This window comes from Penicillium malachiteum (genome assembly GCF_028827825.1).
Source record: "Penicillium malachiteum strain IBT 17515 chromosome Unknown utg000002l:1.0-8849297.0:1.0-8852440.0, whole genome shotgun sequence".
Lineage (NCBI taxonomy): Eukaryota > Fungi > Ascomycota > Eurotiomycetes > Eurotiales > Aspergillaceae > Penicillium > Penicillium malachiteum.
Window position 1 is genome coordinate 3,920,251 of NW_026643095.1, and position 25,354 is coordinate 3,945,604.

Below are 25,354 nucleotides of genomic sequence, written 5' to 3' on the forward strand. Positions count from 1 at the left end.
CTTGAAGAAAGTTGAACTCGAAAACCCACATGCACTGGCAACTAATACTACTAGTATATAAATCATGATATAATTCTACCAATGAACCGGAGGTATGCAGATGTGGTGTTGATATGACATCAATGATAAGATAACATTTGAATAGATAAGATATAGATAAGCATATAGCCCTAAGCCCTACCCCTATTAGGCTATGGTTGCCCTGGAGGTGTTTGTTTGGGCCCGCACTTGGGTACAATCGAAGCGGAGATCGTGACCCGCTCGACTTTAATTAAGTTCAAGTTCCATACCTTCGATCCCTGACGTCGCGTCTTCAACCCTTGTCACATTGCTGGATTCAATCTCCCGAGGTCCAGCTATTCTCAATACCATGCATAAACATTCCAAGACTGTCCATGGTGGCCAAAGTGACCAAGGGAAGGTCTCTCCTCCCGGTCCAAGCTACATGTCTAGCGATCAGATCGGTGAGTGAGACCCTGACTCATCGCCCAATCCTTTAAATCACGGCTAGGACGCGATGCTAGCCGTTTTAATATACTTGAACATGCTTTACGCGAGACCCGAGAAAAGCTTATATTAATGCGCCTCGACAGCCAACTACCTGAAAGACCTCCGAACCAATCGTCCAAACCGCCCTACAGGCTCTCGTCCTTACCCTGGTAGAGCGGCAACTGATTCTACCTCTGATTTAAAGGACGAGCTTCCCCCTCGTGCTTCTTCGGCATTCTCAATGTATCGTTCATCCGAGGACCTCGCCGAAGATCAACCTCGTGATCAACCTCGTGCTGGTAGCGCGTTGTCACATCGTCGAACCACCTCCCATGCTCCCCAGAGTGGCCCCGCTGGTCGTCCATTAACACAAGAACCCCGCTCTGTTTCTGTCCGCAAAGCTGTTTTCCCATCCCAGGTCTTCTCTCGTTCGGTCCCCATCACTGCGTCGACAGCTCTCTCCTACCGAGAGAACGGCCAGCGACGCCACGAAAAAGAAGAGGCGCGTTCTTTGCGTGACGCACTGCAAGGATTGGATTTAGATGACGACGACGCTCTGCACCAAGCAGCTCAAGACGAGGCTACTGAGCTGGTCTGGATGCACCAGAACCCCGGATTGGCCAACAAGAACCCCTTTGCGCCGTATCGTAACCCGGATTCCAACCGAGGCAGTGAAAGTCCCGTGCGAAAAGGGCCCCGAGTCTCCCTTCCAACAAAATCGCCATTCAATTGGATCGAGTCCATCTTCGAGTAATCCATCTAGCCCGGAGGTTACAAACGGTAGAAGGTCGTCTATTGCAGGAAATGTGAGAAAGAACTTGAGGGTCAATTTCGCCTTGCCAGATGATCCACCGGTCCTCACTCCCAAACCCCGCACTGTCAGTGGTGATTCCTCCAAGGGTGTTTTCAAAAACCCAAATGATCACATCTACGAAGAGCCCGCCAATGTTATTAAGGAGGAAACCGACAGTCGACATGAATTCTCGAGGTCCGACTCCTCGGCACTCCGAAACACACCCCGCAATGCACTTCCTCGAGTCTCGAAGCCCCTCCCTTGGTTGCGAGATCGAAACTCCAATGGCTCTGTGCGGGACAAAATTTCCAAGTTTGATATTCATAAGAACCCGCCCACTCAGTCTCGGAACGCAGGCTATACCAGAAACGAGCCGACACCTCCACCGGAGCCTGTTGAGAAAGAAGAAGTCCGTACCAAGAATGGGATTGAGATCCGCGGTGATGATATCCGAGCTGCTACGAGTAAGAGACTCAACGATCGAAGTGAAAATCTCCCCAGGCCCTCGGCGGTCAGTGATCGTGTTGGGCGACCGATTGTAAGCTTCGACCCGAAGTGGCGACCAGGAAGTCAGCCAAAACCTGATCGCCAGGCCACTGTAGGCCGTGATTCGCCAAGTTCCGCTCCTGCGCTTCCCATCCCTACCTTTGAGGTCGCGCCTAGCATTGAGGTCACTCCGAGCATTGAGGTTACCCCGAGTATCGAAGTATCAGCACCGCCTTCGATTCCCGTAATCAATGTCCCGGATATCAAGGAGCCTACTATTTCCGAAATGGCCTCTACGACCAAACAAGACAGCCGGACAACAAGGCAGACACCATTGCGACGACAGCCTTCGGAACCACAGGACCGGTGGTCAACACCGTACACTCGATCAGGTGTGCCAACTGCCCGCTGTGAATCCTGCTCCTTGGGTATTTCAGGGAAGATTGTTACTGCTGGAGGCTGCCGCTTCCATCCGGAATGTTTCGTTTGCTTCCATTGCCAGACGGCTCTGGAATGCGTTGCCTTCTACGAGGAGCCCGCTGCCAGTCGCGAAGAACGCCTAGCAAGCTCACCAGATGAAGACCGTCTGCCCCGGTTCTACTGTCACCTAGACTTCCACGAATTGTTCAGTCCTCGCTGCAAGAGCTGTAAGACCCCGATTGAGGGTGAGGTGGTTGTTGCCTGTGGTGCAGAATGGCATGTCGGCCACTTCTTCTGCGCTGAGTGTGGAGATGTAAGTTAACCCTCTTCTCACATATCTAATATTATATACTAATTCTCTCCCTTTAGCCCTTCAACTCAACCACTCCATTTGTGGAGAAAGAAGGCTTTGCTTGGTGTCTTGATTGCCATTCTCGTCGTACTGCATCTCGCTGTATGGGCTGCAAACAGCATGTTCTCGACGATGTCGTTGTTACTGCCATTGGCGGACAGTGGCATGATCGCTGCTTCGTCTGCCATGAATGTGGCGATGGATTCGGACCTGATGGCCGCTTCTTTGTTCGTGAGGGCGAGCCAAAGCGTACAGCTAAGGGTCGTATCATCGGTGGACCTGTACAGCTTGCTGTCTGTGAGAACTGTGAAGGTATTCGTCTTAAAGCACCAGGGATGTGCTAGATCTATCCCGTATCCTACTAACCCCATTTCCACGCTAATGATCTGAACGACTTATTGATTCGATTTCGGGTATTGAGTGATGTTCATGTTCATGTTCATGTTTATGATTTACTTTGTTCGGGATTCTTTGTATTTTTTTTGTCCATTTTCTTAGATTTTGTGATGGGGTTTCGGTCATAGCGAGCGCAGATTGTTACGATTGAATGTTTATGCGTCAAGCATGGTAGAGATGAAGATAAAACGATAAACCAAATGATATCTTATTTTGGGTACAAAAATCAGCGTAAAGAGATAAAACCATATATAGATACTCCAGATAACCCCAATCCATCTTCGAGTCCATCATCTAAACCCACTCAGGATCCTCCTTCCTCCTAAATACAGCCACATACTTGTTTCCATTATTCCGTGTAACCTTCTTCGACTCCTCAGTCTCAGAAGACATAACCTTCACACAGGGATCATTCTCCAACTCCTCCCCTTCAACCCGTTCCCAAAGGAACTTCGACGAACCCATCGAAACATCCTCATCATCTTGCAGGGTAAAATGTCTCAGAATCCAATGATGATACTCCTCAACATCAGTAATAGAATACAACTTTCCACCAGGTCGCACAGCATAAGCATACTCAGCATTCAACGACTCAGAAACAATTCTTGCCTTATGCTTCCTGGCCTTGAAATGCGGATCAGGGAAACAGATAAAGATCTTAGAGAGTTGGTGTCGAGCAAAGAAATTGGGCAGGAACTTCATTGTGTTTGCGCGGATTCCGGAAATATTCTCATAGTTTCCTGGAACAAGAGCATTTGTGGTTCCGACTTCATCTTCCGGAGCAGGCGCATCAGCTGGTCGATCTGTTTCTTCGACTTCGACAGGTGCAACGTCGCCCTGCTTTAATTGCTGTTGACGGAGTCGTAGTGCGTGAATCCGTGATCGCACGTAGTCCAGGACTGAGGTGCGGATCTCCAGTCCTACAATTAATGTCTCCGGGAGCAGAGGTGCTAGACCCACGAGTAGACCGCCGAAACCACAGCCGATGTCGACGATTTCGACGTCTTTGAGGAGCTTGCGGGTGCCGCTGAGGGTTTGGTGGGTTGGGTCGGGGTCTACGAAGGCTGGGTAGTGCGAGGACCAGTCCATGTGTGCGGGACTTGTAGGACTATATGGAGATTGTTAGCTTTGTCTGCCTGGTTGCTGTGTGGAGGGGTTGTGGTCCAGTTGTGGTGTCCAAGATCGGACTTGAAGTGGCCTTTCGGACTCAAAATAAGGAGATCGGAAAGCTTATTGAACAGGAAGGTGTACTTACTATTCAAGATGGTGATCCGAGAAGACATTCGCATGCGCGCGCTGCCGGAAGAATTTCTTCTGCGGCATCTTGACCTCGCCATCGGCAGCTTGTTGGTCCTGGAGCTTTCGGCGATACTCCTCGCGCTTCTGGCGCTTGACGGGTTGAGGAGTTGGCATTTTAATTGAGGTGTCGGGATCAATGTGAAAGAGTTTGATATATCCAGCTTGAAAGTGAAGTAAAAGTAGAAATCGATTGAAGATTGAATAATTTGCGGGAGCCCCACCACGACTCCGATTGGTTTACCCGTTTACACCTTATGACAGCTTCGACTTCACCACTTCTAAGGTTGTTTTGTTTTCATTCTCGACTTTTAAACTACTTTTCTTCCTTTTATCTTGTGTCTGAATATTCGTCTTCTCTGGTCTTTGCTACCAGAATAATACATTATGGCAACATCAACTCCTTTCCAGTTCCCATCAACCTACAACTTTCCCCCCTTCTTCACCCCGCAGCCAAATACAAATACCCGTCAGGCTCAACTCCAGAAATGGTCCTCCTTGATTCAAGCTTGGTGTCGACACCACAAACAATATCGCTTATCGCTGGTCGAAGCAGTCGATAGTCCACTCTTCCATAATACCGCGCTGCGTAAGCGTCTAGATCTCCGCGAAGCACGAGACGTGGTAGATTGGATGGTTAAGAGTGAGGAGGAAGGTGGTGGTGGACGACGAGCAGAGTGGATAGATTCTTCTTCTAGCTCTGGGAACCAAGGTCCCAAGTCTGTGGCATGGATTTGGTGGCGCAGACCGGAGGAGTGGGCGGATGTCATAGTAGACTGGGTGGAGGGAACTGGACAGAAGGGTGCTGTGTTAACAGTTTATGAGTTGGTACAAGGGGAGGGAACCGTTTCTCAAGGTTGGATAACCCTATTCATATTCTTGCAAGCTGTCGATCATGCTAATAATGTTTATAGAATTCCATGGCATGGATAACGACATAATGCTAAAAGCACTGGGCGTTCTGGCTAAGCGTGGCAAGGCACAAGTATTTGGAAGCGAGGGACAGGAAGGTGTCAAGTTCTACTAAACAGGAAGACATGGCTATTCGTGACGAGAAAGAAAGAAGAAAAAGAACGCTCAGATATTCACCATGTGTGCGGGCCAACTCCGGCCATTGCGCCTACCATGTACACGACATTTGCATGGTTACAAAGCCTTTAATCCAAATTTAGCGGAGAGGAAATACCCCAATCTCTCTACTCAAGATCCTCAATCATCTCCTCTGTGAGTTCATACTCATCGACTCCTTTCAACTCCTGTGACATCGCCATATCGAGTAACCAGTCGACCCGAACAATTCGAGGTGTCCGCTTGATATCGCCAGCAACCTGGCGAAATCGAGGCCAAAGACGTGCATGCTTGGACTCAGCACTGCTCAAAAGGAACACATCATGTCGGCCGGGTTCGTTGTCTTCCATGTCGCTGTCTTCATCATCGCTCTCCTCACGTCGGGATGGGTTTGTCAATGCAAGGCGACCGCGGAAAACCAGACACTCTCCTCCGTTCGCCTCCACGATAGACTTGAATGCATCAAACCCACCGCGGATATCATCAATGCAGTAGATACGGAAGCCCTTGAGAAGTTTGTTCTTGTTGTCCTTCGCATTGCCTATGGCCTTGACCATAGAGAACCCGAACTTGTTCTCAGCAGCCTTATCAACCAATGGGAAATCTGCCGGGTTAAGCAACTCATCTTGCTTCAGACACTCAGTAATGAAATCCGTGCTGACGATGAAGGGAGCATATGCCAATGCATTGACAAACTTGGTAGTGCGCAGAATTGACGGCGCGGCCATATGGGTGCATCGACGCGCATCCTGGATTACCATAATACCTAGGTCTCGAAGATGACGCTGTTGCAAATGTGAGCGTTGGCCTTTGCATTGATAGAATTAGATTCAATATAATATCCACATACCTTGTCTGCATCCTCTTTCTTCTCCTTGCCTTTGCCCACCCATGGTTGATAACCAGTAATCAGTAGATGCATTGAAATAGTGGGTCGAGACTTCTTAGGTCGCTTCGCCTCATTTGCTTGTTCAGTATCGCTCTCACCCTCGGCATCAACCGAGCGGCGTTTCTTGGGATTCTCGCGCACGCGGTCTTCGTCGGACTTGCGTCTGCCACCGTGGATGACACCGCCAACTCGTTTTCTCTCCTTCTCGTAAAGAGCAATGTCTGGCGCAAGCTCATGAAGATGTGCGATGGCCGCCTCCTTGGATTTACGACTGCTAGTTGATGACGGCGTCTCATTCTCCTTGTCATCTGGCACGAGCCGAGATCGTATAGGAGTCTGGATCTTCTTTTCTGCGACCTTGCGGCCTTTGCCATTGGCCTGCGGTGACTCGATTGTACCATCTGTAGTCGCAGCGGCCTTCTTGTCAGCCTTTCGTGACTTCTCAGTAGGAGGCTGCATCGTAGTTGCGTTTTTGCTTTTCTCTGCCTTCGCAGGTTGAGGGCTTGAGGGCTTGGTGTCTTCAGATGAGAAGAAATTCTTCTCGAGAACATCACGGTCCAGCATCTTCTGACCCGCAATGTCTCCAAGGTTCGTGCGCGACGGAAAGTGGTTGTAGCGCGGGTCAGAAACCGGTTGCAGTTTCCAGGCAGCGTAACTGTCTTCTAGCCATAAGTGGTTGACAACCTGCAGACCCCATTCCCTTGCAGCCGTGCATTTCTCACTCGTTCCATGTGCAGTAACTAAGTGGGTATTCTCCTGCTTCAAAGTCTTTGTGCAATCGGCTCCGGCTGCCGCAATCAAATTTTCGAGATAAATTCTAGCCTCACCCACGTAGTTGGATAAACTGATCTTCAGCCCCTCGAAACCAGGCACAGGGCTGCGCGAAACAGGGTAATGGAGCAATCTGCTGAGAGGGCGAGTATATTCATTGAAGGTCATCAAAGAATAAAGCCAAGCAAGATTACCAACTTCTTTATTCAATCGCGAAGCAGTGCGGTAGACAACTCCCTCACGGAAGCGACAGATAACCCAATCCGCCTCATTCACGTTACCTGTCACATCTGCGCCACCTTGTTTGATCACGGTTTCTATTGAGTCTAGTAGACGAGAACCGACACCCAAGTCTGGGGACAGCATGATGGTCTTCCCATCGAAGACACTAGGAGTCATGCGCTCATCATCATTCGGAGTAGGCAAGGCAGCGGGCTCAGGAGTTGACGCACCCGCCAGACTCTTATTTACATTCCCTCTGATGGGATCATCAGGGCCGGCCCGTAGAATCTCGGGATCGGGAAGTATGTACGGGCGCTCGTCGATACGCTGACCAAGTTTCAAACAGTCATCAAACCTAGATCTAGTCAGTATAGTCTTACTTCCAAAGATATATAGACCAGACAAACCAATGAGGAAGAATAATCTTTGCACGCGGATTCTTAGCACGTGCCAGACGTGCCTTGTCTGACTCGATTGTCAAATCCACCAAATGAGTAACCATAGCGGACATGCGAGAGCTGTACAACCCGCCTTTGGCCAAGACCCCGCCAATGATCGCATCTTTGTCTCCTTCTGGGATGTCACCACATGTAACTACAACGTCGTTCAGGAAAAGGCGCGGGTCAGGACTATGCTGACGGGGGTTGGCAATCTTGCGCTTCTGTAGAGAAGTGTGTACCCATGATGGCTTGACAACGGGGATCAAAGCTTTACAAGCTAAGTCGTATGTTTCGAAATTGATCGTGCCGGAGACAATGTGAGTTGACCCAGTCGTTTCCTCCTTTGTAGGGGTGGAGTGGTGGATTAATGGCTCGCCGCCATATTCCTCGATAACTGCTGCTAACTAGAGGGTTGTAAGTCCGGCGTCGCGCGACGGGGTCACTAGCGTAGAACATACCTGTTGTGCGGTCTCGAGGGGAGTGAGTCTGTACAAACAATACAGACCCGACACTGCTCGAAGAGCTTGGGGTCCTCTGGCTGTGCCATGGCTGAGGGGGATTTTGTTGCTATTTGTAATGGTGGAGAAATAAGTTGTATCAAGACGCGCCGCGCGAGCTGACGCCAGGTCACGTGGCAAATGCGAGTATAAAATGGTTGATCTACACTCCTAAATTTTTCCTGAATACGGAGTATCAGTCCACCTCTACTATTTTGACAGATAAATTTTCAATCCACAGGCTTTTAAGACTCATATACAATTTATGAAATTCTATACATTCATTTATTGAGCAAAGTCAAAATTTAGTAGCAGAAGTCAACTGGTGATATGGTGCCTGCAAATTGTGGCCTTAACTTTTTCTCAGTTATAGAGGTAAATTTGGGAGTCTGGATAACCATCCGCATCGTAGTAGCTCAGCGGGCTATCGTGTCTGTCCCGATGTGATTTGACACTATGATACCATAAGACTAGAATGCTGGGACTGAGGGTTGTCAAGTAGCATCAGCGAGCGTGAGACTTGCCTAAGTGGAACACCACCGTGAGAAAGCATGCAGCGGACTATGTGAAAGACTTCTGCGGAGCCTTTTTCTTTTTGTTCTTTCTTTTAATATTACTTCCATATTTCTATCTATTTTATTAGATTTGTTATGATTTTTTGAAAGTCAAAGCTTTCATCGTCTTGCTTATATTGATGCCTCACTTGAGAAAAACATCGCGAAATCTAGAAGTCCCCGGTTCGACCCCTGCTTTCTCCGTTTCTTTTTTTTTATTTCTCCTCCTGGCAGCCCTTCTCTTGATACCTTTTAAAAATGAACTGCTCCTGACTGCCAGTGATTCCAATATGCTACTCTAAGGAAGATCCACCCTACTATATTGGCAACTACTAGTAGTACTACTACTAGGAGTCTATGAATTATCATATCCTTGCCCAGGTGCTTAGGTATGAGGATGGAGGAATATTCTAAGGCTATGGCTGGTATCATGGGTGTCTACTATCATAGGTACTAGGTAGGTACTATAAAACTTGAATCAACTTGGAAGAGACTTGGGCCATATACAAGTACTAAAACATGGATAGGCACAACCTTAGGATATCATGTCTTTCATAGTCTCACAACAAAGTGAGTAATTGAAAGCACTTAAGTGCATATGCAGAGAATCAACATGTCAGTAAGAATATAAACTTGACTCCATCTATTCATGGATATAGCAACACGCCGCAATTTCCCTATCAAGCCAGTGAAACCCACAAGAGAACAAAAAGTATATCTATGGTCAGCTCATTTCAGTTTCCGTCACCGGGACGAGACATGTGCAACAATGAGCGGCAGAAGGTTTCATCCATATTTGAAGGGTGGGAAGAAATAGTAATCCAGGAACACTCCAACATAAAAGGAGTCAGACATCAAAATGCTTTCTACTTTTATTCCAGCCACTAGTTGCCATATCTTCAAAAGAATGGCAAAGGGTGATCGGGGTAAGTATTGGATAAGGTGGACCCAGAAACGCCCTGGCCCACAATCTAGTTTAAAACTCTAGGTAGACTTCTTGGCTCGGGAAACGCCATTGTCGGATGTAGGTGTAGTACGAATCACTTCGGGGAAGTGCCAGAAATGCGCCCAGCGCAGGTGATAGTCGTCTTGACGACCATTAAGACAGTGTCGTAGCCAGATGCCCCAGATGATGTACAGGTATGCACCGACACCAGTCATGACATGCCTAGAAATGGAGTAAGTAGGACTCAAGACATAGTGTGTAGCACCGGATAGATAGGAAAGGAAGCCATACCACCAACCATGACCCTCCAGGAATATCCCCCACGGCAGGCCCACTTGCCGTCTCCATCGACGAATGCTAGAACAGAACTGGTTATCTAGGTTCCAGATGGCGAATCCACCGAGGAAAATGCTCAGGCCGTATGCCACCATGAACCACATTGTTTTGAGGGTTTTCATGTCACGCACATTCTCGTAATGTTGGCGCTCTTTGGTAGGCACTGGTAGTCCCTGCTTCTGCCGTTCCAGCCGGTCTTCTTCGCGGGACTTGCGCCACCGGGGCCGTAAAGTGACCTCCATGGTGTGCATGCTACGCAGGACAACCACGGTGGTCAAGATCGCATAGACAACCTGGTGGAAAACGGGATCCTGAATGTAGTGATAGTACAAAGTGATAAATACAGAGAGTAAGGCGAGCGAAACGCCTAGTATAACGCGGACATTCACCGGGCGGGTGTATGAGAAACTGGCGTAGACCATGAGGCAGGTTGTGTAGATCATTGAGAGCTCGTCCACGAGTTGCATTGGGTCTGTTTAGAACATTTTGGTTAGCTTGAGATTTGAAGTTTCCCCCCAAAATCCCCAGCTGATAGCCATTTTCATCCTGTTTGGATCAGACTTACATTTCAGCGTCGAGTGGAATAGGAAACTACCAGTTCCCACCACCAGGTAGCCCAGATAAGCCACCAAGAAGATCTGATCATGCTGATTTTGGCGACAGCTAATAATACCCTTGAAGCCTAACCCCATAAACAGGAGATTCGTCAAGGTATTGACAATTTCAGCAGAATAAATGGTGGCATAGTAGTCCTAGAGAGTGTCAACTGGGAACCTGGGGTATTAGTGGGGCCCAATTCATAGTATACCTCTTCACACCAGTTAAGGGTAGAGGTGACAGGATTCCAAAATCCATCCTTGGACGGCGGATACGGAAAGGAGGGAAGAGGCCACCGCATTATGAGAAAAATATGAGGGGCATGAAGGATGTGAAAGGTGAGAAAGCTCAAGTGCGATACACTCTGCCACTCCGCACATGACGTCGATCATAGTGGGTCATTTCGCGGGATTTAATTGGGCCCGTGGAACTCCGCCGTTTGCATGAACTTTTGTGATGAGTTTAATGTTGATAGTAAATACATATAGAGTATGAGGTATTTGAATTAATTTATAGAGAAGTTTCTTTATTATTCTATAGAAATATAGATTTCAAAAGAATGTAATAAAGAATAACGGCTAACCAGTTGGCTATAAGGCTGGAAGATCCAATGAACATCCCGATTCTTATCGATACCGAGGCTTTGCCCGATTCCGATGACTTCACTTCTTACATATTTTCTCTCAAACAATACTCCAATCCCTCTTTGATCCTCTTAATAGGATCATTTTCCTATTCCTCCCCTTCATTACTGTCACTGGGTAGTGATGTCTACTCGCCGTTACCTATAACCCTCCTTGATCCTTTTCCCGGCGTTTTTTTCCTACATTTTTCCGCCTGCATGCGGCTGGCCTGAAACCTTGTCATTCCCTGTCAACCACGATATTCTATGAGATTGGGCTAGACCTGACACAAACCTGACACTCAATCAACCTCATTGAATAACATCCAGTTGGTCAAAACGGTGCAGGCGCCGAAGCCATGTCAAACAATGGCGCGTACGTTGTGCCGCATGTCAAGCAAGGCACATCAAAATGTATGCGCCTCCACCCTATCACTCTTACGATCTGCATGGGCCCAAACTAATTACACTAATACAATAGCCTCTAAAACCATATTTCACTTCACTGCTGGCCTCTGCTCAGGCCTGACGTCTTCCATCCTCCTACAACCCGCCGATCTACTGAAGACCAGAGTCCAACAATCTCAACAATCCCTCCTGCCAACTCTGAAAACAATTCTCTCCTCTGAAAATCCGATCCGTGGACTATGGCGTGGCACCCTCCCATCTGCTCTCCGTACAGGTTTCGGCTCAGCTCTCTACTTCACCAGCCTGAATTCTCTCCGCCAGACAATCGCCCAAGCCAACGCTCCTCTCGTCCTCACGAACCAACCTCAATCCTCCTCCGCTCTCCCTAAACTCTCCAACACCGCCAACCTTGCCACTGGTGCCGTTGCTCGTGTAGCTGCCGGCTTCGTCATGATGCCCGTAACCGTGCTCAAAGTGCGCTACGAATCAGACTACTACGCCTACCGTAGTCTGGTCGGCGCAGGCCGAGACATCGTTCGTACAGAGGGTGTGCGCGGGTTGTTTGCCGGGTTTGGCGCAACGGCCGCTCGTGATGCCCCGTACGCCGGTCTTTACGTGCTCATTTACGAACAGTTGAAGCGACGATTTGCATCCATGACAACTAGCCCCAACGATACGATACCACAGTCCGCCGTCTCTTCCTCATCCATTCACTTCGTGTCTGGAGCTATGGCAGCTGGTCTGGCTACTGCTATTACGAATCCTTTCGATGCAGTGAAAACTCGGTTGCAGCTCATGCCGGCTAAATATGGAAATATGCTTCGTGCTGTACGTTTGATGATTCATGAGGATGGAATGCGCAGTTTATTCGGCGGACTGGGTCTCCGTATGACGCGCAAGGCGATAAGCTCTGCGCTCGCTTGGACTGTGTATGAGGAGCTCATTCTCAGGGCTGAGAAGCGGTGGGCCGCGAATCCCCAAGTGACCATGAGTACTTAATTTCTCATTCCACTTCCAAGGTTATCCTTACTCGTTCCATCTTGTATTATTAAGATTTGAGACAATGCAGCGGGTATGTATGTATCATGTTATTCACCTGCACGTTTTGCACTTCGCATAGCCCAATAGGGCTCATGGTGTTTTACTATTGGGTGCTGCAGTTATCTAGGGCTATATTGCAGCATTGTGGATCTGGGATCTACATACTAGGCGCGGTGAATTCTTTGTTGTAAGAATATAAACTTGGGACCTGAATACATAAAACATGAGGGCGTATGATGCGATTGGCACGATACAAACATTTGAAACAGAAAACATGAACTAAAGGGAAAAAGTCATCAACTCGTGTCTCGTTACTGCGCCACTTATGGTAGACAGCTTCGAAAAGAATCTCAACTCAAGGCAATTTCAAAGCATTTCCGGGTCTCGTAATAGAACTGAACGCAACCAACATAATCAGTGCAGAGCATAAATCAAATAATATATCGAAGAGATCATGATTTCATCATGAGTAAATGGTAGAGCCACTTATGTAGCAAAGATGCGCAACTTGTGCTGGGGACTCTTCTTGCGCACAAGATACATGCGATCACCCTTTCGATCGTTGACTCGGAGCTCGGTGGACGAATGGGATGTCTCAGCAAGGACCTTTCCTTCGCGAATTCGCTTGGTATGAGCAAAGAGTTCCTCCTGGAAGTCCTCGGTGACCCATCGCTTGATAATGATATAGTTACTGTCATGCTAGAGGGAAGTTAGTATATGAGTAGGTGCACACATCGATGTAGGAGTGAACATACCTCATCCCAGTCCCAAGGCAGATTATAGGCGAGTAAAGTCTCAGGGAGGAGATGCTTGCGGTGGACCTAGTGAGGGTTAGTCTATATCATCTCTATATGGATGAATGTATCATGGACATACCTTGATCCAAGTAGTCTTTCGCTCCTCAAAGTCGAGCTTCTCCTTCTCCTCCTTCTCTTTCTTCTCCTTTTCCTCCTTCTCCTTCTCCTCTTTTTCCTTCTCCTCTTTTTCCTTCTCTTTCTTCTCTTTCTTCTGCTTCTTCTCTTCATCCCGTTTCTTCTTGTTCAGGATATCAGCGATCTCCTCTTCGCTGTAACCCAGATCAACTCGTAGTCTCTCTCGGAATTGACGATCTCTCGCGACCATCTCCTCCATCTGCTTCTGACGAAGACGTTCCTGCTCCAACTTCCATTCCTCCACCGCCGCCTCCCTGAGAGCATCCTCCTTCTTCTTTTTCTCCGCCGCCTCAAAGTTCCTCTGGCGCTCTTCTTCCAGAATCTCCTTCTTAATCCTCTCCTTCTCCTCATCTTCCTCCAGTTGTCTAGCCATCTCCGCCAACTTCGCCAGTCTCAACTTCTCCCGAACCTCTTCCTTCTCAGCAGCTTCTTTCTCCGCTTCTTCAAGCTTCCGCAACCGCATAGCTCTCTCAGCCTTCTTCTGCGCCTCCTCATCCTTAGCCTTACGCTCATAGCGATCCAATCGGCGCAAGCGATCATGCACCTCATCATCATACCACTCATCTTCCTCATCACGATGGTGTCGCGATTCTCGTTGTGGTGGTGGTGGTGGGGGGCGCCGCAGGCGCCTCAATCAGAAGTTCAGTCTTCTCACGATGCTTCTCACGTTTCTCTATTCTCTCTAACTTATCCTGCTTATCCTGCTCGCGTTGCAATCGCTCAACTTCTTGCTGCAACTTCCACATCTCCATATCGCGACGAATATCACTGCGCTCTAGGAACCGCTGACCCATAAGCAGTTCATAGTCCCGGTGATCATGGTGTTCATGGTGATATGGTGATGGAGCTCGAGCCTCAGCGGGTACAGTGCCAACGTTAACATTAGCTGAGATCCCACTACTAGCGCGCTCGCGCTGATGGTGAGAACTGCGCTTGCGCGCCCGAGGTGCCTCCTCTTCCTCGGACTCGGGCTCGTAGGCTTGAGCTTGAGCTTGGGAGCGCTGGGAGAAGCGGTTCCGTGGTTTATTGGAGTTGGCGTTTGCGGCGTCGTTGTCGTTTTCGTTATCATTGTTTGCGTGCATGCGTGCGCGGGTTACTTGGTCGTTGTAGATTATCACTTGTGGTGGAGTGTCTCGCTCACGAGGACGGTTTCCACCCGTTGATGCGGATCGGTATACCCGGGTTTGCGCTGCTGGAGCCAGGAATACCGGCTTGGGAGGTTCCTGGCGTCGCTGCTGGTGGCGGGAGACGGAGCGACGGCGGATATGGGTGCGCTTGTCACGACCACGGATGGAGACATCTGTCTCGGACATGTCCGAATCATCGGAGTAAGAGTAGTAATCGACAGGCATTTTGAGTTGAAGGTGTTGATCAAACTGGTAGTTGATTTTCAGAAATTCAGTTGTCCAGATGAATGTCAACTGGTTTGAGTATGTAGACCCTGGTAGAGGCCCGAGCCCAAGCCCTCGAGAATGATTAGGGAGAGATGGAAAGAGGAAAAAGAGAAGAGAGGGAAAATACGAAAGACTTGTGCGTCAGAACACGAGGCTTATCGGGATCGCCGCTCAGCTGAGGGGGAGAGGGGCTGGGATTGGGTAAGAAAGAAGACCGAGGGGCAGAGGGTATTTATTGTCATAGACTCATCACACATTTTTCTCTTTTTAATTACATTATACCAATACAGAGTGTACGGAGTACATAGAGTGAAATTGTTTTATTCTTCTTTTCCCTTCCATTCTTCAGCCTCAGGGACCATCAGGCTCCTTGTTTTCTCTGCATGTTGAAACATGCATCCACCCATTTTATACCCGAGGTCCAGGATTACATCTACCTAACAACACGACTTCATTAGCATCTTTACCAGTCTCATAATCTTTCCCGCATTCTTCAACGTTGATCATGAGTACTTTTTACCTCTTATTTGTACTTCCAGGGTTGTACCTGGTATAGATTTGTGTATTCTCTTCCAAGGTTTTGGATGGGCATCATCGTCACCGCCCCACCTGGCCAACCCATGGGAACATTAGGACGTTACAAACCCCATGCCCCACCAATCATCTCATACAGTGGCGTTTCATACGCTTGAATTCGCTTCAAATATTGGGCAGATGTTCTTCGTGAGTGATCCCCTTAACTATTTTTAGTCGCTGAATCCAAGGACTAACATCTGACCTTAGGATATTCCAGGTCATCGACCCGGCGCTTATATCACTGCATGGATATTTTAATCGAACCAGTCAAATAGCAAGATTCTTGAGGCTGAGAATTCCATTGGCGGCGGAACCGCTCTCTTGCTGCAATTCCTGCATCTAGTGTCCACCGCATATGCTATATCTTTACTCTGTACTTGGCGATGTTATGCTATCAAAACAATAGCAGCATATACAGGATCAAATGCCCAATTTACACACATGCATGTGCTGTACATACATGGTGGAAAACCCCAGAGTTCTGTTAAGGACAGGGCGCTTAGTTTTATGCCAATCTTTCCCAAAGATAGATATCGGTTATTTTCAAGGTTCGAGTGCTGCATACATAGACATGTCAGCTACTAGGAATATACGAGGAGTATCCTCTATCTGGATATACACATACAAAAAAATTGAATATTGTAAATTACTAGTATATAGGTATGGAGAGAACCAACCTACCTAGTAAGAACACTGGAAACTTGAAGTTCAATTTTTATCAATCAAACTTGACATCCCTCTGAAATATTGAAGCACAACAAACTTGAAATTAAGATAATAATACTACATATATACATACGCTCCTACCGCTACCCGTGGACTACAACTTGAAATCCCGGGCTTTAGTTCCACACCTGGCATGCACATGTGCATCTCTCTTTCGACTTGAAGTTCAAGTTCCACCGTGACCTTAAAGTTAGAAGAAAGGTTTAGCGAAGCTGGATCAACCTTGAAGTATGTAAGCACTATACAACCCGTGGACCCCAACCTACTAGATAATACAATGCAGGCCATGTGCCTCCAGGGCTCAATCATCTGGGCACAATCCTGCACATGTGAGCTGACCTTGCACTGGAACATTCGAATGTTTGAACCTTGCAACTAATCAACATTCTCTTCCAAGGTTCCAAGGTTGGAGTCCAGATAATTATGTAAGACATCGCTCTTTCATGGATAGTCGCAAAATCAACGAGAGACAGGATCACTGAGAAGAAAGAAAACAAATTCTGCTTCCGAGACGATTCAAGTGTATGTCTCATCTTATACGACAGACGAAAATTTTCTTTATCATTGATTCCAAGCCCCGAATTTCTTCGTCGAGAGAGAAAAAAAGGATCGTATTCAAAGTACACCAGATACTATCCAAGTTTGCTCTTACTCTATGCCGCCTCGAACCTCAAATATTTTTGGTCTTTTCTGTCATGACTGTCTCATCGCTTATAAATGGCTGGCAATCTAGTCCCAATCAACGCGGGACCATGGATATTATTTGGAGTTGTTTTGTTACTATATTTCTCTGTTTATGGGCAATGCTTCACCTCAACTTACCCGCACCCACCGATGATTCCTGGATGATTTTTTGGAGGAAAGCGCGATGGGTTCTGCTGGGCGTCCTCGCTCCAGAAGTTCTCATGCTTATTGCATGTGGACAATGGTCTTCTGCACATCGGTCCGTACTTCAGATGCGCGGTATGGGCTTCGATAAGACCCAGTGGTCTCTGACACATGCCTTTTTTGCCGATAGTGGGGGGATTGTATTCCAACTTCAGCACGGAGACTACATTCCGCTTTCAGCTAAACAATTAGCATGGTTGATAGCACAAGGCTATACCAAGCTGCCTGAGATAAAGGAGAAAGATATCAGTGACAAGAGCAAGGCTGGTATGTGCACAAAGGCTTTGGCATTTTGTCAGACAACATGGTTCCTGGTTCGACTAATTGCCCGCGCAATTGAAAATCTCCCAGTGACACCTTTGGAGCTTGCCAGTGCTGCACTGGCTCTTACATCTCTCACAACTCTTTCGTTTTGGGTTCGAAAACCAATGGATGTCCAACAGCCATTCATAATAAAGGCGAGCCGGTCATCCCTCACAGTCACAGAATCAGAATTAGATGGCTTTTCAGATATCTGTGTCAATGTTGCTACTTTAGAAGAAGTGGAGCCACGAGTCTATATATCCCGCAAATGGTCTCGCCGTGTCCTTGCTTTTATCTGTCAAATGGGTTTTCAAAAGCAATGCATGGACCGTATACCAAATGATCGTGATCCACAGCTCCTTGGATTTTGTCAGCATGCTACTCTCGGCATCACCACAGCAGCTTTTGCGTTCATACATTTTGCCGACTGGCACTTCGACTTTGCAACCGATGCTGAAGTTATCATCTGGCGGATAAACTGCTGTATCATGTGGGTTCTACTTGCTACCTATGGTACTGCTGAAGTCATTATATGTTCCAGGGAGAAATATCAGAATCTAGGCTTGGATACGGCAGGTGGCTATAAGCTGAAGTGGCCAACATGCCTCTGGTTTTTTATACCTGCTATCACATACTTCTGTGCGAGGTTAGTGTTAATTGTGGGAGTTTTTGTGAACCTGAGGAGTCTTCCTGAGAGAGCATATTTGGAAGTCCAGTGGCCCGATATAGGATATCTATAGGAGGATGTCCTGTCTTCTCTAATAGGTGACATGAGTGTATGATTCGAACGCATGGGGAATTGTGGGCCCGAACCTTGCATGTGGAATCTTCCGTGCGATACCTGATTGTTGAAGGACCCGTCTCTATGCGCAAACTAACCTAGTCCAACTTGAAGTGTGATTTCAATTTTTTTTTTTTATAATTCTCAAATTTTCCTAAATTCGTCCCGATTCCAAGGTTCCTGTCTAGAGATGGCTCGCGAATGCTCCATAGTTACCTACCACTCTCAGGCTGCGCCCTGGAGGTAACCACAATATTATTGATTGCTCTAAATTATGTCAGTCAGTAGATCCAAGGTAGTAAATAGTGGCCCATTTCTCGGGCTCTAGTGAAATTCTCAAGTACGCATGAAACCAGTGGTTTTGAGAAAATGCATATTTATCACCCTGTAGTATGGTGGGGCCAGGGCCGATCATCCACCAAGAGCCCAAGACGGTCTTTCCCGCTGATAGATATGTACGGCCTTGAATTGATCACAGAAGGGGGCGTGTGACCACAGGTGACTTTGGGCAGTCCCACCATCCAGTCATAATCCTGAAATTCCTCTTCTGTTCGAATCAGGTTCATCGGGTATCAATGAATTGCTTGCTGAGAATCGAACCGCTCAACCGTCACAACTGATTCACAGCTGCCCCCTGAAAAGCCAACTAGTTTCGAGACACGCTAGGTATGGAGTACTCCGTACGAAGTCCTCCATTAGGCACTGCGAATTTTCTCAAGACTGGTCATATGCGGATCGAAGTTGAGTGTTACTAGATCTGAATATGACCAACCCTCTGCTCCACCCCGGCGGCTACAGCATCCACCTGGGCATCTATCTACACTATTAGTCAGAATCAGATGGACCCACCTAGACCTGGGCATCGCCCCGCCTTGTACGGAGTACCTCAACCTGAGCGGCAAGATCCGAAGGTCCCATTCCATTGGAAAGTTACCTAGCCTAGTTGACACCCCTCAATATCACACTGCTTCATTCTCTGACAAACACATAATTCGATTGCAATTCTTTAGAGATAGATCTCTAGTAATGACTTGACAGATCACCGATCAACCTCTGAATTCTTTCCTCTGGACATTTTGTTGAGTCACGCCATGCTTCTTCTCGCGACCATTGCGGCGGTTTTTGGCTATGTTGTTCTTGTCGAGAAATTGAGATTCCGACGAAGGAACTCTCTGTCCCAAAAATACCCCTATCAAGATCGCCAATCCTTTGCCCGCATGACCTTGGAGGATGCTTTTGAGATCCAGCTGTCGCTTGCCGAGCTAGAATTTCCTATCATATTCTCAACTTCTGTCTTCTTCGCCTTGTTCAAGGTTTGCATCCACCTGTCGGCATTGAAGAACATTCTTAGGGATATAAAAACTGATGATAATAGACTTATGGTATACCCTCCATATCCAAGTTGCTGGTTGCGACTGGGGAACTTGCAGATCCAGCATCGTCATCCAAAAGAGCTGCCGATACTGGAGTACTCATCACGGAGATCGTGTTGAATAAACCACGATCAGATCGAAACCTGGATGCCATTGCTCGAATGAACTGGCTTCATGATCGTTATCGCAAAGCCGGGAAGATAAAGGATGAAGATATGCTCTACACACTCAGCCTTTTTGTTCTCGAACCAGTGCGCTGGACAGAGCGATTCGAATGGCGAGCCCTCTCCGATGTGGAAAGGTGTGCTTTAGCTGTCTATTGGAAGAGTCTGGGTGAAGTCATGGATATTCCATATGAGGTCTTACCCTCGGCTGAGTCAGGATGGCAAGATGGTCTCCACTGGCTCGAGGAGCTTGAGGCCTGGAGCAAGCAATACGGCAATGAGAATACGGTTCCAGATGAACACAACAGAACTTTGGCCCTTGCAACCCTCCGGATCGGCTTGACCAATGTGCCTCGGATACTTCACAGCGTCGGCATGAAATTTGTCGCTGCCTTACTTGATCAACGTCTTCAGCAAGCTATGATGTAAGTTTTCTTGATAACTGGTTTTCTGGTTGACCTCGTATGCTGATATTTACAGGCTAGAGGAGCCCACGTGGGTGATCCAGACGGCTCTAGACATGGTTGTCATTTTACGAAAGTTCCTAATCAGACACATTTTCTTGCCTCGGCCTGAGTCCCTTCGATCGCACTGGTTCACATCAGATGTGAATGCTTTGGGAAGATATCATTTTATGCAGTACATTGGCCACCCATGGTATATCAAACCTACCCTAACACGGAGATGGAACTTCAACTCATGGGTGTTATGGTTAACTGGAGGCTTTGTGCCTTCAAAATACCTTACTGAATACCGTCCTAATGGGTACCAAATTTCAGAGCTAGGGCCTGTGTCTTTGGAAGGAAAAGGCATTGATGAAATGCAGAGTGACAAACAGAGAATTGGTACTATGCTCCAGGGCTGTCCATTCTCACACCTGCAAGGAAAGACCAATGCTCCATCAAAATCGAGTTCTCCAGTTGTCTCCAGGAATATGACACAGAGACGAGACGTCTTGGAGTGCGACCCATAATTTCGATAGGATGAATTAAACTAGACAATACTTATGAACAGATACGACTGTGGCACCTAAGTAGCCTTTGGAAGTCTCGAATATCCAGTGTTGTTATCTATTACATAGCATTCCTGCCAGTGTTGACAACCTTCAAGAGCCAAGCATAACGTAGAATTAAGCCTAGAGCATTCATCTGTACCATATGTATAAGCCTGTTACCTGCGAAACCGTGAAATTACTAGGACAAGGATCACGAGGAGGAATCGAATAGGCCGAGGCTCATATACGTGTGACAATTGGGCTGAAAATCCCTGCTTGTCAGCGCCATTGTCGTCATGCGCTCTAATTCCCGACTCGTCCACCTGTTCGTGTGGTGACCTCTCATCTGACAGCGTGACGCGGCGATCATCGGTCCCGATATTAACTATGACGTCTGTGCAGCACAGACTCACTCAATCCTTGTTATTGTTTTCAATCCCAGGATTCCCAGTAGCATGGAGCAAAGATAGTCACTTATGGAATTGACTTGTTTTACCGGGGAGGTGGTATTAATAGATAATGAATGGACGGTGGAGGGGTCTGCATGTGGCGGTGTAGATATTCGTGCTTGGCTTTGACTTATGCGCTTACCTGCAATGGGTATTCTGGTTAGCTGCAGATACGAATGTAATGCAAGAAAGTGGATTCTTTTTGTCTCTTTTTTTTTGTTGGAATGAAGATGAAAGTAAGTGGAAGAGTGCCCAGGTGGGTTGGTTCTAGATAGTGCTATGTGGTGTCACCTGGGCAGTCATGGAAGTACTGATACCCCTCCAAGGTTAAAGCAATTTTATTTTAAATAAATCATCAAATGAGATAGGCTTGTGGAAAATTATTTTGTTATCTGCTTCATGCTACATACTACCCCACCTGCTCTATTTCCGATAGGCCCCCGAAGCGCCCGGCTTAGGAGCCGCATATCTAGTGTGAACACCGCGAATCGCCTATAGAAAATCCCAGGTTTGACTTGTGTTTCATGAGAAATATAAGGGTCAGAAATCTGCTCGTGGTGATCCACATGGGCGCAGATTCTTGCATTGCATGATGATCATGGGATCTCGAAGTAGAGTACTGTCGGGCTAGATGGTGCAGTATCTAGACTTCGTTATTGAAACCCCGCTAGGTGCATTATCAAAATAGAATCAGGGAATTTCAAAGTTGAGCGCGTACTAGAAGTCTAGAGACACATATAGCGATCTAAAGTGCTATATGTGGACGTATGCCTGACATTGTGGTCAACTGGTAGGAGCGCAATTCTTCATCGAATCTGGGTTCTCTTATCCATGTATACTTCAAGTCATACGAGGAGTTAGGAAGTAGATATCAATTTCATTTTCTTGAAAAATTCCTAGTCATACAGCTCAAAAGGCTCACGCCGAACTTTTAAACCTGGATCTCAACCATAACTTTGATCCATCAAGCGAGAGCACAGCAGGAGGAAACCCCCCTCAATCCGTTCAACCTTCCCATAAGGTCCATCCTCATCCGCACTCAAATACCATCTCGAAGAATCCATCTGCACCATAACATCCAGATATCTCTCCCCACAAAGCAAGCCCACATTTCTCCAAAAGATCGCCTCCTCAGAAAGCACAATCTCACGTCCCAGCGCCTGCATTGAATTCCTCTCAAAGCGAGCTCGCGGCTCAGAAACAATATGATCATTCTCCAACGTATGTTTCGACTCGATAAGCGATCTCCATCGCGGATCCTTGGGACTTATCCCGGGTCCTAGATCAATCCATCGTGTTATGACAAGACATACGCTTTTCTGTCGTGCTTCAACCTCGACTTCTCGAACTTGGATCTTCCAAGATGTATTGCATTGTGAACACCGGTTCTGTTCGACTAGACTGCTTCCACGCTCGCCACTTCGGAACCGTCGTACCATCTGACGAACTAGATCGTCTATCTCTGTTGATCCCGAGCGAATATGCCAGCATATGCGAATATGATCGCTGGATTGTGGGATTAGTTTGTTCGTGTCTTGTGATTCGACGAGGGCTAGTTGTTGGATACGGAGACAGAGTGATGGATATCCTTCATTAATGCAGATGCGGGCATCGACGGAAAGAAGAGTTTTCTCCTTGGACTTGAGTTTTTCAGTAGAATTGTTTGATATTTGTTGTTCATGCGATATGGAGTCCTTTCTGCCGATGGGACCGGTCGATACTTCAGTATAGAAGAAGGATTCGAGGGGGATACCAAATCCACGACCACGGTAGAAGTCACGCATAGCAAGTTGGAGGTGTACGAAATAGAACTTGTAGTCTGCGTAGCATGGGAAGTCAATGAGGCGGATTGGTTGGGTCATGAAGCGGGAGTGGTATTTGGTTTTCTGGGGAGAGAAGCAGCCTGGTTCTGTGAAGACAGGGCCTGGGAGGGAGACATCTTGCACACGGTGGAGACGATTGCAGCTGTAACAGATGAAGACGCGTGGTTCGCTTCTGTCTAAGCGGTCGAGTAATTCGGTGAAGAATTTGCTCTCGTGGCCGGAGTAGAAGTTGCGGAAGGAGACGGTGGAGAGACAGCTGAAGAGCCAGTGGTTGCAGAGCGCCAGGCAGACGATATCCAGTCGGCCCATGTGTTTTGTTATCATTTCCAGGACTTCAAGAGGAAGTTCACCGAGGTTTGCTTTCGGCTTTCTAATGACGACGCCTGACCGGTGAGTTATGCCAAATTGTTCTGTGAGGTTTGGGCCGGGCTCATTGTCGAAAGATCCTGGTGCAGCCATTGTGTCGCAGGATTGGGTTATGGTGTCCGATGAGATGTGAGTAGTGTGCAGATTGCAGGAGGTGACGAGTACGAGGGAGGAAGTGACGAGTGATGTGTGAGAATAGGCATAAATAAATGCCTTGACGAAAGATAACGCGTTTCTCGGTAAATCAAACACCCATTCGAAAATCTAGCCCAGCCAAATAATTGAAAGGCTTGTCTTAGTCCAAGGATAATTGCCAGCCACTACTAGTCTTTATCCGAGTCCTTTTTTAAGTGCTATCGGTGTTAAAATGTTGGCGCGGTCCTATATCTCAGATTACCTTTGGCCATATTGTCAAAATACATGGAAGCAAGCAAGGGAATTAAGCTGGGTTCAGAAGTATATCAATGAGATAATCTTGTTTTTAGCCAGATATGCGTGCATGAGAGCTGACAAGCCTTGTTTATAGCACCTGCCATATCTTCAACCTCACGCAAATAATGATGGGTATCTAAGTCCGGTCCATGGCATTGAATCCATGATTGGAGTCAGGTTCAATGCCCAAAAGAGAAGGGCCCGGCGCCCTTCTCTTCTTTCTCCAATTTCACCATCCTGTGGTCTTCACTCGAGGCTCCATCGTACATACCGACATCCGTCAAGCAAGAGCACGGCAATTCCTGCAGTCTCTTTCGATAGTATCCCTATCGAGCCCAGAACCTTTTTTTCCCGCTGTATCACCTCCATTATGAATACTATATCGAATATCTACCACTTCACGCCCGGCCAGACTTAAGGATCTGCTCGAAGTTCTCGCGACTATTCTTGAACGTTGTCTCATGGTATTGCAGCTTCTTCTCCAAGTTGGCAATCTCGGAAGTAGCCTCGGAGCTCTCGCGGGTAAGGCGCTTATTGATGGTGTTGATGGGGACATTCACGAACCTAAGTCTTGGTTAGGAACTGAACCTTGAAAGAAGGTACCAGCTAAGTACTCACATCTTGCCCACACCCTCATACACATTTGTGTCTGATGGCAATTCTGATAGCTCCTTTGATGTCAACTGCAGCATGCGGATCTCGCGCTGCTTGGCGGTCTGCTGTGCCTTGGTGATGCCAATCTGCTGTTGGGAGGCAAGGGCGCGGGTTTCGATTTCTTGCAGGAGCTGTGTGTTTGGATGCGTTAGTAAATTTGTTCTTGAAAACGAGCTCTTTGGGTTGGGATCTCATCGCGAGCTTGATGGTATCCGGTTTGTTCTGCCTTACCTTCTGCAGGGCCTCAGGAGGGATAGACATTGTGATAGCGGGGTGTGTAGAGGGGAAGGATGGGTTGGTGGGGTGATTGCGATATGTCCGACAGTCGTTTGTGCTTATCCTCACAGAGGAAACCCAAGGTCTGAAATGAAATTGATAGCGTAGATATTTTACTACGATAAGATGGAAGAGGGAAATGTTCACGTCAGTTCAATCCGCATTGAATGAGGCGGTGGACAAACGCGATTGCGGGCGGTGAGGGCGTTTGGCCCGACTTAGGGTTAGGAAAAGGCAAGATGCATGATGTATTAGACAGCACATTCACATTTCTCAATCTGGATTAAAATTTGCAAAAACATGGGCATGTGCATTTTGCACTGATTCAAGAGACTCAATCTAAGTAGACAAAAATACCAAAACATGTAATCATTTATTGCCCGTTCTCCGAACAGTTCTGTCCAGCCCAATTTATGGAGCCAATTCTTAAAAATCAGAATACCAAAAAAGAGATTGCCACCCTCAAATTAAATCCAAGTCAGAAATGAAAAATTATCAGTGTGCATACAAAATGTCAGACATAAGGAAATTGTCCATCCTTAGATTCCCAAGGCGCCAATGTGCCAAACTCCATATCCCTCCAGGATTTCGTTCCACAAA

The 25,354-nt window shown here is 47.3% G+C and overlaps 11 protein-coding genes across 11 annotated transcripts; 5 read left to right on the plus strand and 6 right to left on the minus strand.

Moving 5' to 3' along the window:
- Nucleotides 1-370: 370 nt before the first annotated feature.
- N7483_004516 (LIM domain protein) lies at nucleotides 371-2,884 on the plus strand (the record flags this gene model as incomplete). The annotated part of the gene is given in 4 exon segments (XM_057087953.1): nucleotides 371-464; nucleotides 594-1,239; nucleotides 1,253-2,501; nucleotides 2,558-2,884. 4 exon segments carry the CDS (start codon nucleotides 371-373, stop codon nucleotides 2,882-2,884), a joined length of 2,316 nt encoding a protein of 771 aa, XP_056947782.1.
- A 346-nt stretch (nucleotides 2,885-3,230) lies between these two features.
- On the minus strand, nucleotides 3,231-4,349 carry trm8 (tRNA (guanine46-N7)-methyltransferase; the record flags this gene model as incomplete). The annotated part of the gene is made up of 2 exons (XM_057087954.1): nucleotides 3,231-4,044; nucleotides 4,192-4,349. The coding sequence occupies 2 exons, from the start codon at nucleotides 4,347-4,349 to the stop codon at nucleotides 3,231-3,233; spliced, it is 972 nt and encodes a 323-aa protein (XP_056947783.1).
- Nucleotides 4,350-4,619: 270 nt separating this feature from the next.
- Nucleotides 4,620-5,259, plus strand: N7483_004518 (ESCRT-II subunit protein VPS25; the record flags this gene model as incomplete). The annotated part of the gene is made up of 2 exons (XM_057087955.1): nucleotides 4,620-5,088; nucleotides 5,147-5,259. The coding sequence occupies 2 exons, from the start codon at nucleotides 4,620-4,622 to the stop codon at nucleotides 5,257-5,259; spliced, it is 582 nt and encodes a 193-aa protein (XP_056947784.1).
- A 169-nt stretch (nucleotides 5,260-5,428) lies between these two features.
- N7483_004519 (uncharacterized protein) lies at nucleotides 5,429-8,169 on the minus strand (the record flags this gene model as incomplete). Its single annotated transcript, XM_057087956.1, has 5 exons — nucleotides 5,429-6,085; nucleotides 6,151-7,537; nucleotides 7,590-8,026; nucleotides 8,081-8,092; nucleotides 8,128-8,169. The coding sequence occupies 5 exons, from the start codon at nucleotides 8,167-8,169 to the stop codon at nucleotides 5,429-5,431; spliced, it is 2,535 nt and encodes an 844-aa protein (XP_056947785.1).
- Nucleotides 8,170-9,657: 1,488 nt separating this feature from the next.
- N7483_004520 (ceramidase) lies at nucleotides 9,658-10,853 on the minus strand (the record flags this gene model as incomplete). The annotated part of the gene is made up of 3 exons (XM_057087957.1): nucleotides 9,658-10,427; nucleotides 10,521-10,707; nucleotides 10,764-10,853. The coding sequence occupies 3 exons, from the start codon at nucleotides 10,851-10,853 to the stop codon at nucleotides 9,658-9,660; spliced, it is 1,047 nt and encodes a 348-aa protein (XP_056947786.1).
- A 690-nt stretch (nucleotides 10,854-11,543) lies between these two features.
- On the plus strand, nucleotides 11,544-12,581 carry N7483_004521 (putative mitochondrial carrier protein; the record flags this gene model as incomplete). The annotated part of the gene is made up of 2 exons (XM_057087958.1): nucleotides 11,544-11,550; nucleotides 11,656-12,581. The coding sequence occupies 2 exons, from the start codon at nucleotides 11,544-11,546 to the stop codon at nucleotides 12,579-12,581; spliced, it is 933 nt and encodes a 310-aa protein (XP_056947787.1).
- Nucleotides 12,582-13,109: 528 nt separating this feature from the next.
- N7483_004522 (uncharacterized protein) lies at nucleotides 13,110-14,907 on the minus strand (the record flags this gene model as incomplete). The annotated part of the gene is made up of 4 exons (XM_057087959.1): nucleotides 13,110-13,322; nucleotides 13,379-13,444; nucleotides 13,500-14,184; nucleotides 14,243-14,907. The coding sequence occupies 4 exons, from the start codon at nucleotides 14,905-14,907 to the stop codon at nucleotides 13,110-13,112; spliced, it is 1,629 nt and encodes a 542-aa protein (XP_056947788.1).
- Nucleotides 14,908-17,054: 2,147 nt separating this feature from the next.
- N7483_004523 (uncharacterized protein) lies at nucleotides 17,055-18,182 on the plus strand (the record flags this gene model as incomplete). Its single annotated transcript, XM_057087960.1, has 1 exon — nucleotides 17,055-18,182. One exon carries the CDS (start codon nucleotides 17,055-17,057, stop codon nucleotides 18,180-18,182), a length of 1,128 nt encoding a protein of 375 aa, XP_056947789.1.
- A 1,132-nt stretch (nucleotides 18,183-19,314) lies between these two features.
- N7483_004524 (uncharacterized protein) lies at nucleotides 19,315-20,733 on the plus strand (the record flags this gene model as incomplete). Its single annotated transcript, XM_057087961.1, has 3 exons — nucleotides 19,315-19,536; nucleotides 19,599-20,185; nucleotides 20,241-20,733. 3 exons carry the CDS (start codon nucleotides 19,315-19,317, stop codon nucleotides 20,731-20,733), a joined length of 1,302 nt encoding a protein of 433 aa, XP_056947790.1.
- A 1,414-nt stretch (nucleotides 20,734-22,147) lies between these two features.
- On the minus strand, nucleotides 22,148-23,485 carry N7483_004525 (uncharacterized protein; the record flags this gene model as incomplete). Its single annotated transcript, XM_057087962.1, has 1 exon — nucleotides 22,148-23,485. One exon carries the CDS (start codon nucleotides 23,483-23,485, stop codon nucleotides 22,148-22,150), a length of 1,338 nt encoding a protein of 445 aa, XP_056947791.1.
- A 737-nt stretch (nucleotides 23,486-24,222) lies between these two features.
- On the minus strand, nucleotides 24,223-24,739 carry N7483_004526 (putative prefoldin subunit 1; the record flags this gene model as incomplete). The annotated part of the gene is made up of 3 exons (XM_057087963.1): nucleotides 24,223-24,388; nucleotides 24,443-24,609; nucleotides 24,710-24,739. The coding sequence occupies 3 exons, from the start codon at nucleotides 24,737-24,739 to the stop codon at nucleotides 24,223-24,225; spliced, it is 363 nt and encodes a 120-aa protein (XP_056947792.1).
- Nucleotides 24,740-25,354: the final 615 nt, after the last annotated feature.